The sequence below is a fragment of the Rhinoderma darwinii genome, chromosome 5 (assembly GCF_050947455.1).
Source record: "Rhinoderma darwinii isolate aRhiDar2 chromosome 5, aRhiDar2.hap1, whole genome shotgun sequence".
Lineage (NCBI taxonomy): Eukaryota > Metazoa > Chordata > Amphibia > Anura > Rhinodermatidae > Rhinoderma > Rhinoderma darwinii.
In genome coordinates, this window is record NC_134691.1 from 143,538,856 (window position 1) to 143,559,886 (window position 21,031).

Sequence of the window (21,031 nt, forward strand, 5' to 3'; positions counted from 1 at the left end):
GTGACAGTGTATTTACAAAACAATAAGCATGACACCAGCCTTACCCATGGTCAGCAAACTAGTTGATAATGTCCGCTCCTCCACATAGACCCCGACGCGCGTTTCGCCACAGGTGCTTCCTCAGGGGGCTGTGTGTCTATGTGCTCCCTTAAACGACCCTTAAATAGTCCCCATGACATGTAATTAGTGAGATGCATGACGGCGCATCTCCACTGGAGCGACCGGAAGCGAGGCAGACCCCACATCCGCCTCCCGGCACGGCAGCACGCATCCGGAATCCCGACGCGTGACGGGAGTTCCGGACATGCGCAATGCGCCCTTGGAGACGGAGGAGGAGTGCATCGCAACCAGCCGCCGCAGCGGACATGCGCACCGCATCCCAGCAAGAACTGTCAGTGAGTAGATCCATGTGTTTTAAAATGTTTTAATCTACGTGCCCGAGCTTCTTTCCAATGCATAAATCGCCTTGTATAAGTTTGATGAAGAGACTGTACTATATTGAATACTTTAAGAATCATGTGTATAAATATGCAGGTGGCATGGAAAGTGCTACTGAAGTCAGAAGCAACTATATATAAAATTAGCATAGTTAGAAAATGTGAATTGATAACTAAGTGACAAACGACATACATTATGAACCCGGAAAAAACCCCGAGTAGGATTAAAGTATGTGAAAAATAGTGAAAAAGAATGCAAAGTACAGATGTACTGCGGTGTGCCATATTACAATAAAAATTGAGAAGGGCTGAATAGCCAAATAAGATACACATTAAATGTACAGAATCATACACCAAGCTAAAGTTAAGAACATAATATTAACTAGACATATATTTGTATCTTCATATTATTCATTCGTACTTACATTTATAACGTTGACCCCCCCCCCCCCCCCATAAATTGTAATCTATGCCAATTGATATACAGTTTATAAACACAATACATACCCTCCATTGCTCAGGCAATGAAGAGAGGTTTCTAAACCGACTACACATTAGAAGCACAAGGACCAGAACAAAAAAATCCCCAACACACCTCTCTACAACATCCAACATCTATTCCAGATCAGACGTGTACAAGATGTTATTGACCTATATTAATTACCATGTACTTTTGGTTGGATACGTCCACTTCGACATGATTAATCAATTGTATAAAGCCGATATGTTATATTGCAGAGCACAAAATAATGCTCATGCATGACATTCATCCACCAAAAGAGCACATTGTTAAAACGGACCACAAAAACATCAAGTATGATCTTCATCAAAAGATTCTGGGGACTCTTCTCTTCTTCCAAGGATCGAAATAGGGGGCGCTAAGTGTCTAAAGCGCAATACCTAATAAAAACACATATAAGACAGCACAAAATTAATATAAAATATTAAGAACGAATGGACGGTAGAGATTATAAGAATGGAACAAAGCTCAAATATTCATTGAGTCCCTGGGGTGTCATAGATCCCAACATGACTATCCACTTACATTCCCTTTGTGCTAACACCTTTTTCACATTGCCCCCCCTGATGCCACAATGTATTCTATCAATTCCTCTTACTGATAGTGATCTGGGGTTACAGCTATGATGTAACTTGAAGTGTCTAGCTATAGTTTTTAACTGAGTTAAATCTTCCACATCGCTAGCTCCCATGATATCACGTACGTGTTCTCTTGTACGAATTCTCAGCTCTCTGGAGGTGAGTCCTACATATATTTTCGGGCATCCACATGTGGCATAATATACCACATGTGTCGTGCTGCATGAAATGTATTCTTTGATGTCAAATGTTCGTCCTCCATCTGCTGAGGAAAAGTTGGTTGCCCGGCAGATGTTAGCACAGGCTTTACAGTTACCACAGGGATAACATCCTTTTCTAGGTCCCCGAGAGCCAAAGGGGGATATCTGGCGTGGGACATAGTGGCTTCTAACAAGGAAGTCTTTCAAATTCATAGCTCTTCGAGCTGTCATCATAGGTCTTTCAGACAAATTCTGAGCCAATTGTGGTTCAGATTTGAGTATAGGCCAGTGTTTCTCCAAGATGGCTCTCATCTTGTTCCACTGGCCATTATAAGTGGATATAAAACGTACCCCTGATTCACAGCTTCGTTGTTTTTTAGGTCTCAGAAGGTCGTGACGCAAAGTTGTTCTCGCTCTATTGTAGCCGGATTTGATGACTCTATTACTATATCCTCTCTCTCTAAATCTATTTCTCAAGTCCAAGGATTGTTGTTCAAATAAGGCATCAGATGAACAGATCCGCTTCATCCTGAGGAACTGCCCAACAGGGATGGCTTTAATGGTGGACGGAGTATGGGCTGATGACGCATGCAGCAAGGAGTTAACCGATGTGGATTTACGGAATACGTCTGTATGTAGGAAGCCCTGAACATCAGAAAAAATCCGTATGTCCAGGAATTCCACATGATGACGATGGTATTTGTATGTCAATTTAATGTTGAATGGATTTTGATTAAGATGCTGCATGAAACTCATCAGACCAGACTCCGATCCTTGCCAAATAAAGAAAATATCGTCAATATAGCGTAGCCATATTTGCACCTGGTCGGCGGCATGGGCGCCGTCCCCAAGGAAAACCTGTCTCTCCCAGAGGCCGAGAAACAGGTTCGCATAGGACGGCGCACATGCCGCACCCATCGCCGTGCCCTGCTTCTGCAAATAGAAACAGTCCTTGAATATAAAAAGGTTATGGCTCAAAATAAATTCCAATAGTTCAAGAATGAAATCACATAGTTGGCCATCCCGGGGGATCAATGGGGTTACAAACTGCCAACCAATCCAATTAATCTTTTCTCCCAGAAATTTAGGAGAATCGTAGACGGGGCTTTCGAAGAAGGCATTATCCCCAAAAAAATACACGATGGGTTAATTATGAACGATCCGAAAATCCCTACTCTATATCTTCTGCCTAAGATTCACAAGGACCCCATTGATCCCCCGGGACGCCCGATCGTGTCTGGGATTGATGGACTATGTGATCCAGCATGCAAATTTATTGATTACTATTTGAAAACCTTGGTTAATGATCTGCCGTCCTATGTCAAGGACACGACGGACATCCTAGGAAGGATCGATGGGATCCAAATTGAATCTGACATGTATTTGGTGACCGCCGACATCGAGTCACTTTATACGAGCATTAGGCATCAAGATGGACTTGAGGCGGCCCGCTTCTTCCTGGGGACCAGCAACAGGGATGGCCAACTATGTGATTTCATTCTTGAACTATTGGAATTTATTTTGAGCCATAACCTTTTTATATTCAAGGACTGTTTCTATTTGCAGAAGCAGGGCACGGCGATGGGTGCGGCATGTGCGCCGTCCTATGCGAACCTGTTTCTCGGCCTCTGGGAGAGACAGGTTTTCCTTGGGGACGGCGCCCATGCCGCCGACCAGGTGCAAATATGGCTACGCTATATTGACGATATTTTCTTTATTTGGCAAGGATCGGAGTCTGGTCTGATGAGTTTCATGCAGCATCTTAATCAAAATCCATTCAACATTAAATTGACATACAAATACCATCGTCATCATGTGGAATTCCTGGACATACGGATTTTTTCTGATGTTCAGGGCTTCCTACATACAGACGTATTCCGTAAATCCACATCGGTTAACTCCTTGCTGCATGCGTCATCAGCCCATACTCCGTCCACCATTAAAGCCATCCCTGTTGGGCAGTTCCTCAGGATGAAGCGGATCTGTTCATCTGATGCCTTATTTGAACAACAATCCTTGGACTTGAGAAATAGATTTAGAGAGAGAGGATATAGTAATAGAGTCATCAAATCCGGCTACAATAGAGCGAGAACAACTTTGCGTCACGACCTTCTGAGACCTAAAAAACAACGAAGCTGTGAATCAGGGGTACGTTTTATATCCACTTATAATGGCCAGTGGAACAAGATGAGAGCCATCTTGGAGAAACACTGGTTTAACTCAAATCTGAACCACAATTGGCTCAGAATTTGTCTGAAAGACCTATGATGACAGCTCGAAGAGCTATGAATTTGAAAGACTTCCTTGTTAGAAGCCACTATGTCCCACGCCAGATATCCCCCTTTGGCTCTCGGGGACCTAGAAAAGGATGTTATCCCTGTGGTAACTGTAAAGCCTGTGCTAACATCTGCCGGGCAACCAACTTTTCCTCAGCAGATGGAGGACGAACATTTGACATCAAAGAATACATTTCATGCAGCACGACACATGTGGTATATTATGCCACATGTGGATGCCCGAAAATATATGTAGGACTCACCTCCAGAGAGCTGAGAATTCGTACAAGAGAACACGTACGTGATATCATGGGAGCTAGCGATGTGGAAGATTTAACTCAGTTAAAAACTATAGCTAGACACTTCAAGTTACATCATAGCTGTAACCCCAGATCACTATCAGTAAGAGGAATTGATAGAATACATTGTGGCATCAGGGGGGGCAATGTGAAAAAGGTGTTAGCACAAAGGGAATGTAAGTGGATAGTCATGTTGGGATCTATGACACCCCAGGGACTCAATGAATATTTGAGCTTTGTTCCATTCTTATAATCTCTACCGTCCATTCGTTCTTAATATTTTATATTAATTTTGTGCTGTCTTATATGTGTTTTTATTAGGTATTGCGCTTTAGACACTTAGCGCCCCCTATTTCGATCCTTGGAAGAAGAGAAGAGTCCCCAGAATCTTTTGATGAAGATCATACTTGATGTTTTTGTGGTCCGTTTTAACAATGTGCTCTTTTGGTGGATGAATGTCATGCATGAGCATTATTTTGTGCTCTGCAATATAACATATCGGCTTTATACAATTGATTAATCATGTCGAAGTGGACGTATCCAACCAAAAGTACATGGTAATTAATATAGGTCAATAACATCTTGTACACGTCTGATCTGGAATAGATGTTGGATGTTGTAGAGAGGTGTGTTGGGGATTTTTTTGTTCTGGTCCTTGTGCTTCTAATGTGTAGTCGGTTTAGAAACCTCTCTTCATTGCCTGAGCAATGGAGGGTATGTATTGTGTTTATAAACTGTATATCAATTGGCATAGATTACAATTTATGGGGGGGGGGGGGGGGGTCAACGTTATAAATGTAAGTACGAATGAATAATATGAAGATACAAATATATGTCTAGTTAATATTATGTTCTTAACTTTAGCTTGGTGTATGATTCTGTACATTTAATGTGTATCTTATTTGGCTATTCAGCCCTTCTCAATTTTTATTGTAATATGGCACACCGCAGTACATCTGTACTTTGCATTCTTTTTCACTATTTTTCACATACTTTAACCCCTTCCCGCTCCTTGACGTACTATTACGTCATGGCAGCTGTATCGTTCGCGCTCCATGCCGTAATAGTACGTCTCGGGAGTAACGGCCGTTTCGGCCGTCCTCCCGACACATACAGGAGCTGTGACGCTGCTGTCTTGTTCAGCAGCTGTCACAGCTCCTACAGCGGGGACCGATCGCTGTGTCCCCGCTGATTAACCCCTTAAAAGCCGCGTTCTATAGAGATCGCGGATTTTTAGGGGTTAAGCTGCCATCGCCGGCCTGCTACGCGATAGCGGCCGGCGATGGTGACTATGGCAACCGGACACCAAACAATGGCGTCCGGCTATGCCATAGACGGAAGCCTAGTGGGTCCTGACAACGTCAGGACCCACTATGCTTGCTGTCAGTGAGTAGCTGACAGTTCTAATACACTGCACTACGCATGTAGTGCAGTGTATTAGAATAGCGATCAGGGCCTCCTGCCCTCATGTCCCCTAGTGGGACAAAGTAATAAAGTTAAAAAAAAGTTAAAAAAAGATGTGTAAAAATAAGAAAATAAAAGTTTTAAAAGTCATAAAAGTAAAAGTCCCACTTTTTCCCTTATCAGGCCTTTATTATTAATAAAAATATATAAACAAACAAATAAACTATACATAATTGGTATCGCCGCGTCCGTAACGGCCTGAACTACAAAATTATTTTGTTATTTATCCCGCACGGTGAACGCCGTAAAAAAAAATATTAATAAACCGTACCACAATCACAATTGTTTGGTCACTTCACCTCCCAAAAAATGGAATAAAAAGAGATCAAAAAGTCGCATGTACCTAAAAATGGTACTGATGGAAAATACAGTTCGTTACGCAAAAAATAAGTCCTCGCACGGCTTTATTGATTGAAAAATAAAAACGTTATGGCTCTTAGAATAAGGTAACACAAAAAGTGAATGATTGTTTACAAAACGTATTTTATTGTGCAAACGCCATAAGACATAAAAAAAAACTATAAACATCTGGTATCGCCGTGATCGTATCGCCCCGCAGAATAAAGTTAATATATCATTTATAGCGCACGGTGAACGCTGTAAAAAAAAAAGTATACAAAAACAATAGTAGAATTGCTGTTTATTAGTCACCACGCCACCTAAAAATGGAATAAAAACTGATCAAAAAGCCGCATGCACCCCATGAAAACTACAATGGATTCCTCAAGGGGTCTAGTTTCCAAATTGGGGTCACTTTTGGGGGGTTTCCAATGTTTTGGCACCACATGACCTCTTCAAACCGGACATGGTGCCTAATAAAAAAGAGGGCTCAAAATCCGCTAGGTGCTCCTTTGCTTCGGAGGCCGGTGCTTCAGTCCATTACCGCCCGAGGGCCACATGTGGGATATTTCTCTAAACTGCAGAATCTGGGCAATAAGTATTGAGTTGCGTTTCTCTGATAAATCCTTTTGTGTTATAAAAAAAATGGTATAAAAAGAGTAAATGTCACCTCTACTTTGCTCTAAATTTCTGTGAAACACCTAAAGGGTTCATAAACTTTCTAAATGCTGTTGTGAATACTTTGAGGGGTCTAGTTTCTAAAATGGGGTGTTTGATAGGGGTTTCTAATATATGGGCCCCTCAAAGCAACTTCAGAAATGAACTGGAACCTAAAAAAATAAATAAATGAGGCAATACTTCGCTTCTTACATTATACTGATAATGAGCCGTGCCCACTCCGAGATGACCCCAGTTTTGACCGTTTGTATAAACGGAGACCCCTATTAGACCGTTCCAGTGCCCGGTTTTCCCAAGCATACACCCCCGAGAAGTGTTTTTCTATTGATGAGTCCCTGGTACATTTTAAAGGGAGGGTTCAATTCCGCCAGTACCTGCCAGGTAAGAGGGCAAGGTATGGCGTGAAGATGTATAAGCTGCGAGAGTGCATCAGGGTATACCTACAGGTTTAGGATATATGAAGGAAAGGCCACCCCCAAACCAGACTGCATCCTGGACTACAATAGGTACATGGGAGGGATGGACTTGTCAAATCAAGTCCTGAAGCCCTACAGCGCCATGCGGTGAGGTATAAGAAGCTGGCCGGGCACATCATACAGATGGCTTTGTACAATGCGTATGTGCTACGTCGATGTGCAGGCCAGAGGGGAACTTTCCTGGAATTTCAAGATCTAATCTTTAGGGACCAGGAAGGGGGGGCGCATCGTACCAGGGCAACACTTTCCAGGAGAAGGTCCCCAAACCGGTGGAAAGGGAAAGAGTCAAAAGAGGTGCAGAGTCTGCTATAAGAGGGGGATAAGGAAGAACACAATATACCAATGTGACACGTGTCCCGAAAAACCAGGGCTCTGTATAAAAGATTGTTTTAAAATGTATCATACATCCCTTGATTTTCAATTTACCCTGATGCACTCCGCACAGCTTACCCCCCTCATCTTTCCCTTCTGAGCCCTGCCGTATGCCCAGGCAGCTGATAACAGCCACATGTAGGGTATTGTCGTACCCAGGAGAACCCACATTACAATTTAAGGGGTGTATATCTCCGGTGGCGCATGCTGGGCACACTATATTGGACACTGAAATGGCATATACATATATAAAATTGCAAATCTCACACTGCACCATCTGCTGCGCATTATCTTTTACACAGTACCTGTGGGGTCAAAATGCTCACTACACCTCTAGATGAATGTCTTAAGGGGTGTAGTTTTTAAAATGGGGTCACTTCTCGGGGGTTTCAACTGTACTGGTACCTCAGGGGCTTCTGCACACATGACTTAGCACCAGAAAAGCTCCAGTAGGCCAAATGGTGGTCCTTTCCTTCTGAGCCCTCCCATGGGCCCAAAGGGCAGTTTATCACCACAAATGGGGTATTGCCGCACTAAGGACAAATTGGGCAACAAAATGGGGTATGTTGTTCCTTGTGAAAATAAGAAATTTTGATCAAAAATGACATCTTATTGGAAAAAATATCATTTTTTTCATTTCACAGCCCAATTCAAATAGGTGCTGTGAAAAAACTGTGCGGTCAAAATGATAACAAAAACCATAAATGAATTCCTTGAGGGGTGTAGTTTCCAAAATGGGGTCACTTCTGGTGGGTTTCCATTGCTTTGATACCTCTGGGGCTCTGCAAATGCAACATGGCACCCGAAAACCAATCCAGCAAAATCTGGACTCCAACAAACACATAGCGCTCCTTTCCGTCTGAGCCCTCCCATGGGCCCAAACGGCAGTTTATCACCACAAATGGGGTATTGCCGCACTAAGGACAAATTGGGCAACAAAATGGGGTATGTTGTTCCCTGTGAAAATAAGAAATTTTGATCAAAAATGACATCTTATTGGAAAAAATATAATTTTTTTCATTTCACAGCCCAATTCAAATAGGTGCTGTGAAAAACCTGTGCGGTCAAAATGATAACAAAAACCATAAATGAATTCCTTGAGGGGTGTAGTTTCCAAAATGGGGTCACTTCTGGTGGGTTTCCATTGCTTTGATACCTCTGGGGCTCTGCAAATGCGACATGGCACCCGAAAACCAATCCAGCAAAATCTGGACTCCAACAAACACATAGCGCTCCTTTCCTTCTGAGCCCTCCCATGGGCCCAAACGGCAGTTTATCACCACAAATGGGGTATTGCCGCACTAAGGACAAATTGGGCAACAAAATGGGGTATGTTGTTCCCTGTGAAAATAAGAAAATTTGATCAAAAATGACATTTTATTGGAAAAAATATCATTTTTTTCATTTCACAGCCCAATTCAAATAGGTGCTGTGAAAAAACTGTGCGGTCAAAATGATAACAAAAACCATAAATGAATTCCTTGAGGGGTGTAATTTCCAAAATGGGGTCACTTCTGGTGGGTTTCCATTGTTTTGATACCTCAACGCCTCTTCAAACCTGGCATGCTGCCTAAAATATATTCTAATAAAAAAGAGGCCTCAAAATGCACTAGGTGCTTCTTTGCTTCTAGGGCTTGTGTTTTAGTCCACGAGCGCAGTAGGGCCACATGTGGGACATTTCTAAAAACTGCAGAATCTGGACAATACATATTTAGTAGTGTTTCTCTGGTAAAACCTTCTCTGTTACTAAAAAAAAATTGAATAAAATTGAAATTCAGCAGAAAAAATGAAATTTGCAAATTTAATTTCCACTTTGCTTTAATTCCTGTGAAATGCCTGAAGGGTTAAAAAACTTTCTATATGCTGTTTTGAATACTTTGAGGGGTCTAGTTTTTAAAATGGGGTGTTTTATGGGGGTTTCTAACACATAGTCCCCTCAAATCCACTTCAGAACTGAACTGGCACCTTCAAAAAAAGGCTTTTGAAATTTTCTTAAGAATATGAGAAATTGCTGTTTATGTTCTAAGCCTTGTAACGTCCAAGAAAAATAAAAGAATGTTCAAAAAACGATGCCAATCAAAAGTAGACATATGGGAAATGTGAACTAGTAACTATTTTGGGTGGTATAACCGTCTGTTTTTCAAGCAGATGCATTTAAATTCTGAAAAATGCTATTTTTTGTAAATTTTCTCAAAATTTTGCAATTTTTCACAAATAAAGACTGAATATATCGACCAAATTTTACCACGAACATGAAGCCCAAAGTGTCACGAGAAAACAATCTCAGAATCGCTTGGATAGGTTTAAGCATTCCGACGTTATTACCACATAAAGTGAAATATGTCAGATTTGAAAAATGGGCTCTGAGCCTTAAGGCCCAAACTAGGCTGCGTCCTTAAGGGGTTAATCCTACTCGGGGTTTTTTCCGGGTTCATAATGTATGTCGTTTGTCACTTAGTTATCAATTCACATTTTCTAACTATGCTAATTTTATATATAGTTGCTTCTGACTTCAGTAGCACTTTCCATGCCACCTGCATATTTATACACATGATTCTTAAAGTATTCAATATAGTACAGTCTCTTCATCAAACTTATACAAGGCGATTTATGCATTGGAAAGAAGCTCGGGCACGTAGATTAAAACATTTTAAAACACATGGATCTACTCACTGACAGTTCTTGCTGGGATGCGGTGCGCATGTCCGCTGCGGCGGCTGGTTGCGATGCACTCCTCCTCCGTCTCCAAGGGCGCATTGCGCATGTCCGGAACTCCCGTCACGCGTCGGGATTCCGGATGTGTGCTGCCGTGCCGGGAGGCGGATGTGGGGTCTGCCTCGCTTCCGGTCGCTCCAGTGGAGATGCGCCGTCATGCATCTCACTAATTACATGTCATGGGGACTATTTAAGGGTCGTTTAAGGGAGCACATAGACACACAGCCCCCTGAGGAAGCACCTGTGGCGAAACGCGCGTCGGGGTCTATGTGGAGGAGCGGACATTATCAACTAGTTTGCTGACCATGGGTAAGGCTGGTGTCATGCTTATTGTTTTGTAAATACACTGTCACTTTACTTCATCCTCCTTTGTGTTTACATGCGTAATAGACTTATTACACACTCACTAGGTTGGAAATGTTCTCCTTGTGAGGGGAGGTATACACTACTCTATACAAACAACTGCATGCTACTTTGCTATCCCATGTAAATGTACCAGCAACAATATTTATTACTACTTCCGCCATTTTTTACTAGAGTCTTATCTTTTTGTATTTTTACATTGTTTGTGATATATGTTGAATAAAGGTTAAACAATTTTTATATATGAACTGGCTTCAACTGCTCTATTTTCTCGTGTTTGGACCTCTAGATGAATGCCTCAAGGGTGTAGTTTTTAAAACGGGGTCACTTCTTGCGGGTTTCAACTGTACTGGTACCTCAGAGGCTTCTGCATACATGACTTTGCACCAAAAAATCCCCAGTAGGCCAAATGGTGGTCCTTTGCTTCTGAGCCCTCCCATGGGCCCAAATGGCAGTTTATCACCACAAATGGGGTATTGCCGCACTAAGGACAAATTGGGCAACAAAATGGGGTATTTTGTTCCCTGTGAAAATAAGACATTTTGATAAAAAATGCCATCTTATTGGAAAAAATTTCATTTTTTTTATTTCACAGACCAATTCAAATAGGTGCTGTGAAAAAACTGTGTGGTCAAAATGATAACAACCATAAATGAATTCCTTGTGTAGTTTCCAAAATGGGGTCACTTCTGGTGGGTTTCCATTGCTTTGATACCTCTGGGGCTCTGCACATGCGACATGGCACCCGAAAGCCAATCCAGCAAAATCTGGACACCAAAGAACAAATAGTGCTCCTTTGTTTCTGAGCCCTCCCATGGGCCCAAACGGCAGTTTATCACCACAAATGGGGTATTGCTGCACTCAGGACAAATTGGGCAACAAAATGGAGTATTTTATTTCTTGTGAAAATCAGAAATTTTGAGCTAAAACTACATATTATTGGAAAAAATAATTTTTTTTAAAATTCCCAGCCCAATTCAAATAAGTTCTGTGAAGAAACTATGGGGTCTAAATAGTCACATTACCCATAAATGAATTGTTTGAAGGGTGTAGTTTCCAAAATGGGGTCACTTCTGGTGGGTTTCCATTGCTTTGATACCTCTGGGGCTCTGCAAATGCGACATGGCACCCGAAAACCAATCCAGCAAAATCTGGACTCCAACAAACACATAGCGCTCCTTTCCTTCTGAGCCCTCCCATGGGCCCAAACGGCAGTTTATCACCACAAATGGGGTATTGCCGCACTCAGCACAAATTGGGCAACAAAATCGTGTATTTTGTTCCCTGTGAAAATAGGAAATTTTGATCATAAATTACATTTTATTGGAAAAAATTTCATTTTTTTAAATTCACAGCCCAATTAAAATAGGTGCTGTGAAAAAACTGTGTGGTCAAAATGATAACAACAACCATAAATGAATTCCTTGAGGGGTGTAGTTTCCAAAATGGGGTCACTATTGCTGCCTAAAATATATTCTAATAAAAAGAGGCCTCAAAATGCACTAGGTGCTTCTTTGCTTCTGGGGCTTGTGTTTTAGTCTACTAGCGCACTAGAGCCACATGTGGGACATTTCTAAAAACTGCAGAATCTGGACAATACATATTTAGTAGTGTTTCTCTGGTAAAACCTTCTGTGTTACAGAAAAAAAATAGAATAAAATTGAAATTCAGCAAGAAAAATGAAATTTGCAAATTTCACCTCCACTTTGCTTTAATTCCTGTGAAATGCCTGAAGGATTAAAAAACTTTCTAAATGCTGTTTTGAATACTTTGAGGGGTCTAGTTTTTAAAATGGGGTGTTTTATCGGGGTTTCTAATACATAGGCCCCTCAAAGCCACTTCAGAACTGAACAGGTACCTTAAAAAAAAGGCTTTTGAAATTTTCTTCAAAGAAAGAGAAATTGCTGTTTATGTTCTAAGCCTTGTAACGTCCAAGAAAAATAAAATAATGTTCAAAAAACGATGCCAATCTAAAGTAGACATATGGGAAATGTGAACTAGCAACTATTTTGGGTGGTATAACCGTCTGTTTTACAAGCAGATGCATTTAAATTCTGAAAAATGCTATTTTTTATAAATTTTCCCTAAATTTTGCAATTTTTCACCAATAAACACTGACTATATCGTCCAAATTTTACCACTAACATAAAGACCAATGTGTCACGAGAAAACCGTCTCAGAATCGCTTGGATAGGTTTAAGCATTCGGACATTATTACCACATAAAGTGAAATATGTCAGATTTGAAAAATGGGCTCTGAGCCTTAAAGAGGCTCTGTCACCAGATTCTCAAATCCCTCTCTCCTATTGCATGTGATCGGCGCTGCAATGTAGATAACAGTAAAGTTTTTTGTTTTTTTTTAAAACTTTCATTTTTGGCCAAATTATGAGCTATTTTATATATATATGCAAATGAGGTTTGAAATGGACAACTGGGCGTTTTTTTTTTCGTTATGTCCAACTGGGCGTGTATTGTGTTTTTAACTGGGCGTGTTTACGTGTATGACGCTGACCAATCAGTGACCAGTCAGCATCATACACTCATCTCCATTGATTTACACAGCAGCGATGTGCAGCCACATAAACAGAGATTAGCGTTACTGCAGTGTCCTGATAATGAATACACATGATCATCAAGCCTGGACGTCATGTGTATTCAGAATCCTGACACTTCTGACTCTTTTCTGAGATTTCTAGCAAGGGAAACGAAATCTCGCGAGATTACAGAGGTAAACTAGATTTAGTTTCCCTTGCTGGAAATCTCACAGAAAAGATTGAGAAGAGTCAGGATTCTGAATACACATGACGTCCAGGCTGGATGATCATGTATATTCATTATCAGGACACTTCTGAATCTTTTCTGTGTGATTTCCAGCAAGGGAAACGAAATCTAGTTCCTTCAAAACAGCTCCGTATTTTCAGTCGTTTTTGATTTTGTGTGTGCACATACCCTAAAACTGGTGACAGTGCCTCTTTAAGTGTTCAGAGACTGAGCAGGAATATGGTTGTTTTTGGAACTTATTTGGAATTGTATGCTGAGGACAAAATGGTGTATCGTTGGTGTATCAAATGTACATATATTAATCTTATAGTCGCTCATGAAGCTACATGCTTGTCCTTTTGTACACATGGATAAATATGATAAGTATTTTTTATGTTTCCCCTTCATTAATGTCACTGCTCGTACTGTGAATCGCTGATACAGTTGTAGTGGCGGTTCACAGTATTACAGCCTTCTCTCAATCACTTGAATGGGAGAAGGCTGTAATACTGGAAACCACCACTACAAGTGTGTCGGTGATTCACAGTATGAGCAGATAAGGAATGAAGGGGAAGCAGCGTTCGTATGAGTGCCGTGGCCCCTTCAAAATAGCTGATCGGCGGGGGTTCCGGTAGTCCGACCACTACTAATCACCTATTGATGGCTTATCCTGAGGAGAGGCCATCAAAATCTTAAGACTGAACAACCCCTTAAACCATGATCAGCTGGAAGTCTTAACTGTATTTAAATCAGGAACCATTTTTCTGTTTTCTTGCAGAGCTTTACACAAAGCTTAAAACGAAGGATGTCTACAAAGAATATTCTGTATTCCAGCGGAGTAAGCTATGAAATTGTGTCCAACATCCCAAAGGTGATTTTCTTAAATGATTGGACAGTATAGCTTAATGTGACAAGTTCCTCTATGGTTAATAACATCATAAGTGCCTGACCATTCTGTCAATTATTTCATTATCAGGCAACAGAAGAGGCTGAGGACAGAGAAACGCTTGCTTTGATGGCAGCACGGAGTGAGTACGAGGCAACATCTGATGGAGAAACGTACATTGAAAAATATACACGTGGGGTACTGCAGGTGGAGAACATTCTGAGTCTGGAGAGATTAAGACAGGCAAGTAGCCTCACGCTCCACGGTTGGACTCTTCCCCCGGTGTTTAAAGTAAATGTATCATCTGCTCATTAGATTTCTGTGGTCAACCTGTAAAGGATCTGCCAGGCACTACGTCTGGGTATACTCCCAGGATTAATCAGTCGACACCTGAGGCCAGACCTCTGAGACTGACACCTGCTCCCACCAATCAGGGTGGCAGGCTCAGGAGTGGGAGAGCCTATCGCGGCCTGGTCAGTCAGAGTTAGCTCCGCCCCCTGTCCATTTATACCTGCCGTTTTCTCTTCCTCCTTGCTTGTTATTCTTCTTGGATTCCTGGCCCCACTGCTGCCTTGCTCCAGCCTGCTTCTGCCGTGCTTCTGCCGTGCTTCAGTTCCGTTTATCCTGCGTTGCTCTGCCCCTGGCTTGCTTCTGCTCCGTGCTCCCGTTTGTATACTCCACTACTTCCTGATCCTGACTGGCTTATTCACCGCTCCGTTTCCTCGCGGCGTTCCGTGGGCTACTGTATTCCCTTGCGTGTTCCCTGTTTGTACTCCCTTGCACTTAGACAGCATAGGGACCGCCGCCAAGTTGTACCCCGTCGCCTAGGGCGGGGTCGTTGCAAGTAGGCAGGGACAGGGCGGTGGGTAGATTAGGGCTCACTTGTTCCTTTCACCTCCTTCCTGCCATTACATAATAACAAGCCTTTACCTAGTCTACCATTTCTTCTACGCTGACGCTATCATGGACCCCCTTGAGACCCTGACCCAGCAGATGCAGGGCCTCTCCCTACAGGTCCAGGCCCTGGCTCAGAGGGTCAATCAGTCTGACGCTGCCTTTGTAGTACCCCTCACCTCACCTTTAGAACCCAACCTCAAGTTACCTGACCGGTTCTCAGGGGACCGTAAGACTTTTCTCTCCTTCCAGGAGAGTTGCAGACTTTATTTCCGCCTAAGACCTCACTCCTCAGGTTCCGAGAACCAGCGGGTGGGTATCATTATATCCCGACTCCAGGAAGGGCCCCAAGAGTGGGCCTTCTCCTTGGCTCCTGACGCCCCTGAACTTTCCTCCGTTGATCGGTTTTTCTCTGCCCTCGGTCTCATTTACGACGAGACTGACAGGACTGCCTTAGCCGAGAGTCAGCTGGTGACCTTACGTCAGGGTAGGAGACCTGTTGAGGAATACTGTGCTGATTTTAGAAAGTGGTGCGTAGCTTCTCGGTGGACCGACCCGGCCCTAAAGTGCCAGTTTAGGTTAGGATTATCTGACGCCCTGAAGGATCTGCTGGTTAGCTACCCCTCTTCTGACTCCCTAGACCAGGTTATGGCCCTAGCAGTACGACTTGACCGACGTCTCAGGGAACGTCAGCTTGAACGTTTCAATGTTTTCCCCTCTGACTGCCCTGCGATTCCCCCCGAGGTCCCGTCTCCTCGCTCTTCCACGGAGGACTCGGAGGTACCTATGCAACTCGGGGCCTCCATGTCCCCTCGACAACGTAGAGAGTTTCGCAGGAAGAATGGTCTCTGCTTCTATTGTGGGGACGACAAGCATCTACTGAACACCTGTCCCAGGTGCAAGAATAAGCAGCCGGAAAACTTCCGCGCCTAAGTGATCATCGGGGAGGTCACTTGGGCGCACAGGTATTTCCCGTTAATACTAAACGCAATAAGATTTTGCTTCCCTTTCAGGTCTCGTTTGCTGGCCGGTCTGCCACTGGCAGTGCCTTCGTGGATTCGGGCTCATCTGCTAATATCATGTCTGTGGAATTTGCTATGTCTCTAAAAATGCCTTTTATTGATTTACCTTATCCTATCCCGGTAGTGGGTATCGACTCCACTCCTCTTGCTAATGGTTATTTTACTCAGCATACTCCTGTTTTTGAACTCCGTGTTGGCTCCATGCATTTGGAGCAGTGCTCTGTACTGGTGATGCAGGGATTATCGTCCGATCTGGTATTAGGTCTTCCCTGGTTGCAGCTGCATAATCCCACGTTTGATTGGAATACTGGGGATCTCACCAAATGGGGTAGTGAATGCCTGATGTCATGTCTTTCGGTTAACTCTATTTCTCCCCGGGAGGAGGTAAACACGCTTCCTGAGTTTGTTCAGGACTTCGCTGATGTGTTTTCTAAGGAGGCCTCCGAGGTGTTGCCCCCTCATAGAGATTACGATTGCGCCATCGATTTGGTGCCAAGCTTCCTAAGGGGAGGATATTTAATCTTTCATGTCCTGAACGTAAAGCTATGAGGGAGTATATCCAAGAATGCCTGGCCAAGGGTTTCATTCGCCCCTCGACTTCTCCTGTAGGTGCTGGCTTCTTCTTCGTGGGGAAGAAGGATGGTGGTCTTAGGCCGTGCATTGATTATCGGAACTTGAATAAGGTCACAGTAAGGAACCAGTATCCCCTTCCTTTGATTCCGGATCTTTTTAATCAGGTTCAGGGGGCCCAATGGTTCTCTAAGTTCGATCTACGGGGGGCATATAACCTTATCCGCATCAAAGAGGGGGATGAGTGGAAAACTGCGTTCAACACGCCCGAAGGTCATTTCTAATACCTAGTCATGCCCTTTGGGTTGTGCAATGCCCCTGCCGTCTTCCAGAATTTTATTAATGAAATTCTGAGAGATTACCTGGGTAATTTTCTTGTAGTGTACCTTGATGACATACTGGTGTTTTCCAAGGACTGGTCTACGCACGTGGAGCATGTCAGGAAGGTCCTCCAGGTCCTTCGGGAAAATAATCTGTTTGCGAAGACCGAAAAATGTGTGTTTGGGGTACAGGAGATACCATTTTTAGGTCAAATCCTCACTCCTCATGAATTCCGCATGGACCCTGCCAAGGTTCAGGCTGTGGCGGAATGGGTCCAACCTGCCTCCCTGAAGGCGCTACAGTGTTTTTTGGGGTTCGCTAACTATTACAGGAGATTTATTGCCAACTTCTCGGTCGTCGCTAAGCCTCTTACGGACCTCACTCGCAAGGGTGCTGATGTCCTCCATTGGCCCCCTGAGGCCGTCCAGGCTTTTGAGACCCTCAAGAAGTGCTTTATCTCGGCCCCCGTGCTGGTTCAGCCCAACCAAAGGGAGCCATTTATTGTGGAGGTTGACGCGTCCGAGGTGGGAGTGGGGGCCGTCTTGTCCCAGGGTACCAGCTCCCTCACCCATCTCCGCCCCTGTGCTTACTTCTCTAGGAAGTTTTCGCCCACGGAGTGTAACTATGATATTGGCAACCGCGAACTTTTAGCCATTAAATGGGCTTTTGAAGAGTGGCGTCACTTCTTGGAGGGGGCCAGACACCAGGTAACGGTCCTTACTGACCACAAGAATCTGGTTTTCCTAGAATCTGCCCGGAGGCTTAATCCTAGACAAGCTCGTTGGGCACTATTCTTTACCAGATTTAATTTCTTGGTTACCTATAGGGCTGGGTCCAAAAATATTAAGGCTGATGCACTGTCACGTAGTTTCATGGCTAATCCTCCTTCTGAGAAGGATGCTGCTTGTATTTTACCCCCTGGTATAATTGTTTCTGCCACTGATTCTGACTTAGCCTCTGACATCGCGGCTGATCAAGGTTCAGCTCCCGGGAACCTCCCTGGGGACAAACTGTTTGTCCCCCTGCAATACCGGCTAAGGGTACTCAGGGAAAACCATGACTCCGCTCTATCTGGTCATCCTGGCATCTTGGGTACCAAACTCCTCATTACCAGAAACTATTGGTGGCCTGGGTTGCCTAAAGACGTTAGGGCTTACGTCGCCGCTTGTGAGGTCTGTGCTAGGTCCAAGACCCCTAGGTCCCGACCTGCGGGCTTACTACGTTCCTTGCCCATTCCCCAGAGACCTTGGACCCATATCTCCATGGATTTTATCACCGATTTGCCTCCATCCCAGGGCAAGTCGGTGGTGTGGGTGGTAGTAGACCGCTTCAGCAAGATGTGCCACTTTGTGCCCCTTAAGAAACTACCTAACGCCAAGACGTTAGCTTCTTTGTTTGTGAAACACATTCTGCGTCTCCATGGGGCCCCAGTCAATATCGTTTCGGACAGAGGGGTACAATTTGTTTCCTTATTTTGGAGAGCTTTTTGTAAAAAGTTGGAGATTGATCTATCCTTCTCCTCCGCCTTCCATCCCGAAACTAATGGCCAAACGGAAAGGACTAACCAATCCCTGGAACAATATTTAAGGTGTTTCATTTCTGACTGTCAATTTGATTGGGTCTCATTCCTTCCCCTCGCCGAATTTTCCCTGAATAACCGGGTCAGTAACTCGTCAGGGGTCTCCCCGTTTTTCTGTAATTTCGGGTTTAATCCTAGGTTCTCCTCCGTTTCCCCTGGTTGTTCCAATAATCCCGAGGTAGAGGACGTTCATCGGGAACTGTGCACAGTCTGGGCCCAGGTTCAGAAGAACCTAGAGGCGTCCCAGAGCGTACAAAAGATTCAGGCTGATTGTAGACGTTCTGCTAACCCCCAGTTTGTCGTCGGGAATCTGGTGTGGTTGTCGTCGAGGAACTTGCGCCTTAAGGTCCCGTCCAGGAAGTTTGCTCCCCGATTTATTGGACCTTATAAGGTCATTGAAGTCCTCAACCCTGTATCCTTCCGTCTGGAGCTGCCCCCATCCTTTCGCATACACGACGTCTTCCATGCCTCCCTCCTGAAACGCTGCTCCCCGTCCTGGTCCCCCTCGAGGAAACCTCCTGTTCCTGTTCTCACCCCTGAGGGGGTGGAATTCGAGGTGGCCAAGATTGTGGACAGTAGGATGATCCAGGGCTCCCTCCAGTACCTGGTCCATTGGAGAGGATACGGGCCGGAGGAGAGGACTTGGGTACCTGCTCGAGATGTTCACGCTGGGGTATTGATCAGGAGGTTCCACCTTCTCTTCCCCACTAAACCGGGTCCTCTTAGTAAGGGTCCGGTGGCCCCTCATAAAAAGGGGAGTACTGTAAAGGATCTGCCAGGCACTACGTCTGGGTATACTCCCAGGATTAATCAGTCGACACCTGAGGCCAGACCTCTGAGACTGACACCTGCTCCCACCAATCAGGGTGGCAGGCTCAGGAGTGGGAGAGCCTATCGCGGCCTGGTCAGTCAGAGTTAGCTCCGCCCCCTGTCCATTTATACCTGCCGTTTTCTCTTCCTCCTTGCTTGTTATTCTTCTTGGATTCCTGGCCCCACTGCTGCCTTGCTCCAGCCTGCTTCTGCCGTGCTTCTGCCGTGCTTCAGTTCCGTTTATCCTGCGTTGCTCTGCCCCTGGCTTGCTTCTGCTCCGTGCTCCCGTTTGTATACTCCACTACTTCCTGATCCTGACTGGCTCATTCACCGCTCCGTTTCCTCGCGGCGTTCCGTGGGCTACTGTATTCCCTTGCGTGTTCCCTGTTTGTACTCCCTTGCACTTAGACAGCGTAGGGACCGCCGCCAAGTTGTACCCCGTCGCCTAGGGCGGGTCGTTGCAAGTAGGCAGGGACAGGGCGGTGGGTAGATTAGGGCTCACTTGTTCCCTTCACCTCCTTCCTGCCATTACACAACCCATCTCCTATACTTACAAATTTAATTTGCAACTCATGTTTCTTTTTAATCTCTGCTTCCAGGCAGTTACAGTGAAGGAAGCAATTTCTAACAAAACTAAGCACATTCGGAGAAGCCTCAGCACCCCCAATATGCATAATGTAAGTATGTTTCTTCCGTGTACTTGAAAACACTATGAAAGTTCTTCCATTACTTTGTAGAAATGTGATTCAGTTCATGACACCAGAAGATAATACCTACACATAGAGGTAATAAAAATGCTATATGACAAACACATGACAAGAGAAGGCAATGATCTTTATCTTAACCTATAAATGTATACCAAAATCCTTTATAATAATCCAACACATATTTAATACAATACACCTTTATTATATCAAGTAACAAAAAAAAATGTATAACAGCTGTGGAGGTGTCAGGAGTAATAGTCTACAGTAAACCGTACCAAGTCAATAGTTATAAAGTGCAATCAACGGGTGCTAGGTATATGCTGCAAGACAAAAATACCAATAAAGTGCCAATACTCCCAATGGGATGATATATAGGTTGATACTCAACACTAATTAAGGCACAAATAATCGCACAAGAAAATATGTCCATAACAATGTAAGCCGTTAAACATACAACAGATATGGATAAACTAGTGTAACCACACTAATAACTAATGCACAGACCCAGAGTATGGCCCAATAGACTACTGAACACCACTAAAGACCACCACCTAAGGACCACGATGCACATTTTGCCATCAGCTTTCTCAAGGGGTTCATAGAGGTAATAAATATTCAGAAAATGTCAATTGTATGAAAACACATGACAATAGATGGCAATCATCTGCAGCTGCATTCCCCTCTGCCCATCTACTTTACTGTTGACAAATATTTTGGGGACTGAGGAGATTTGGTAAAATTTTCAGAGAGCCTGCATTCGGTGGA

The 21,031-nt window shown here is 43.9% G+C and overlaps 1 protein-coding gene across 6 annotated transcripts in view; it reads left to right on the forward strand.

The window, feature by feature from the left end:
- KIF13A (kinesin family member 13A) overlaps positions 1 to 21,031 on the forward strand; it is a 223,616-nt gene that overhangs the window by 179,236 nt on the left and 23,349 nt on the right. For all 6 annotated transcript variants that reach the window (XM_075826597.1, XM_075826595.1, XM_075826598.1 and 3 more), the window contains 3 exons: positions 14,256 to 14,348; positions 14,454 to 14,610; positions 20,163 to 20,236. In XM_075826597.1, the coding sequence (XP_075682712.1) occupies positions 14,256 to 14,348; positions 14,454 to 14,610; positions 20,163 to 20,236 (324 nt within the window). The remainder of the gene's footprint in view (positions 1 to 14,255; positions 14,349 to 14,453; positions 14,611 to 20,162; positions 20,237 to 21,031) is intronic.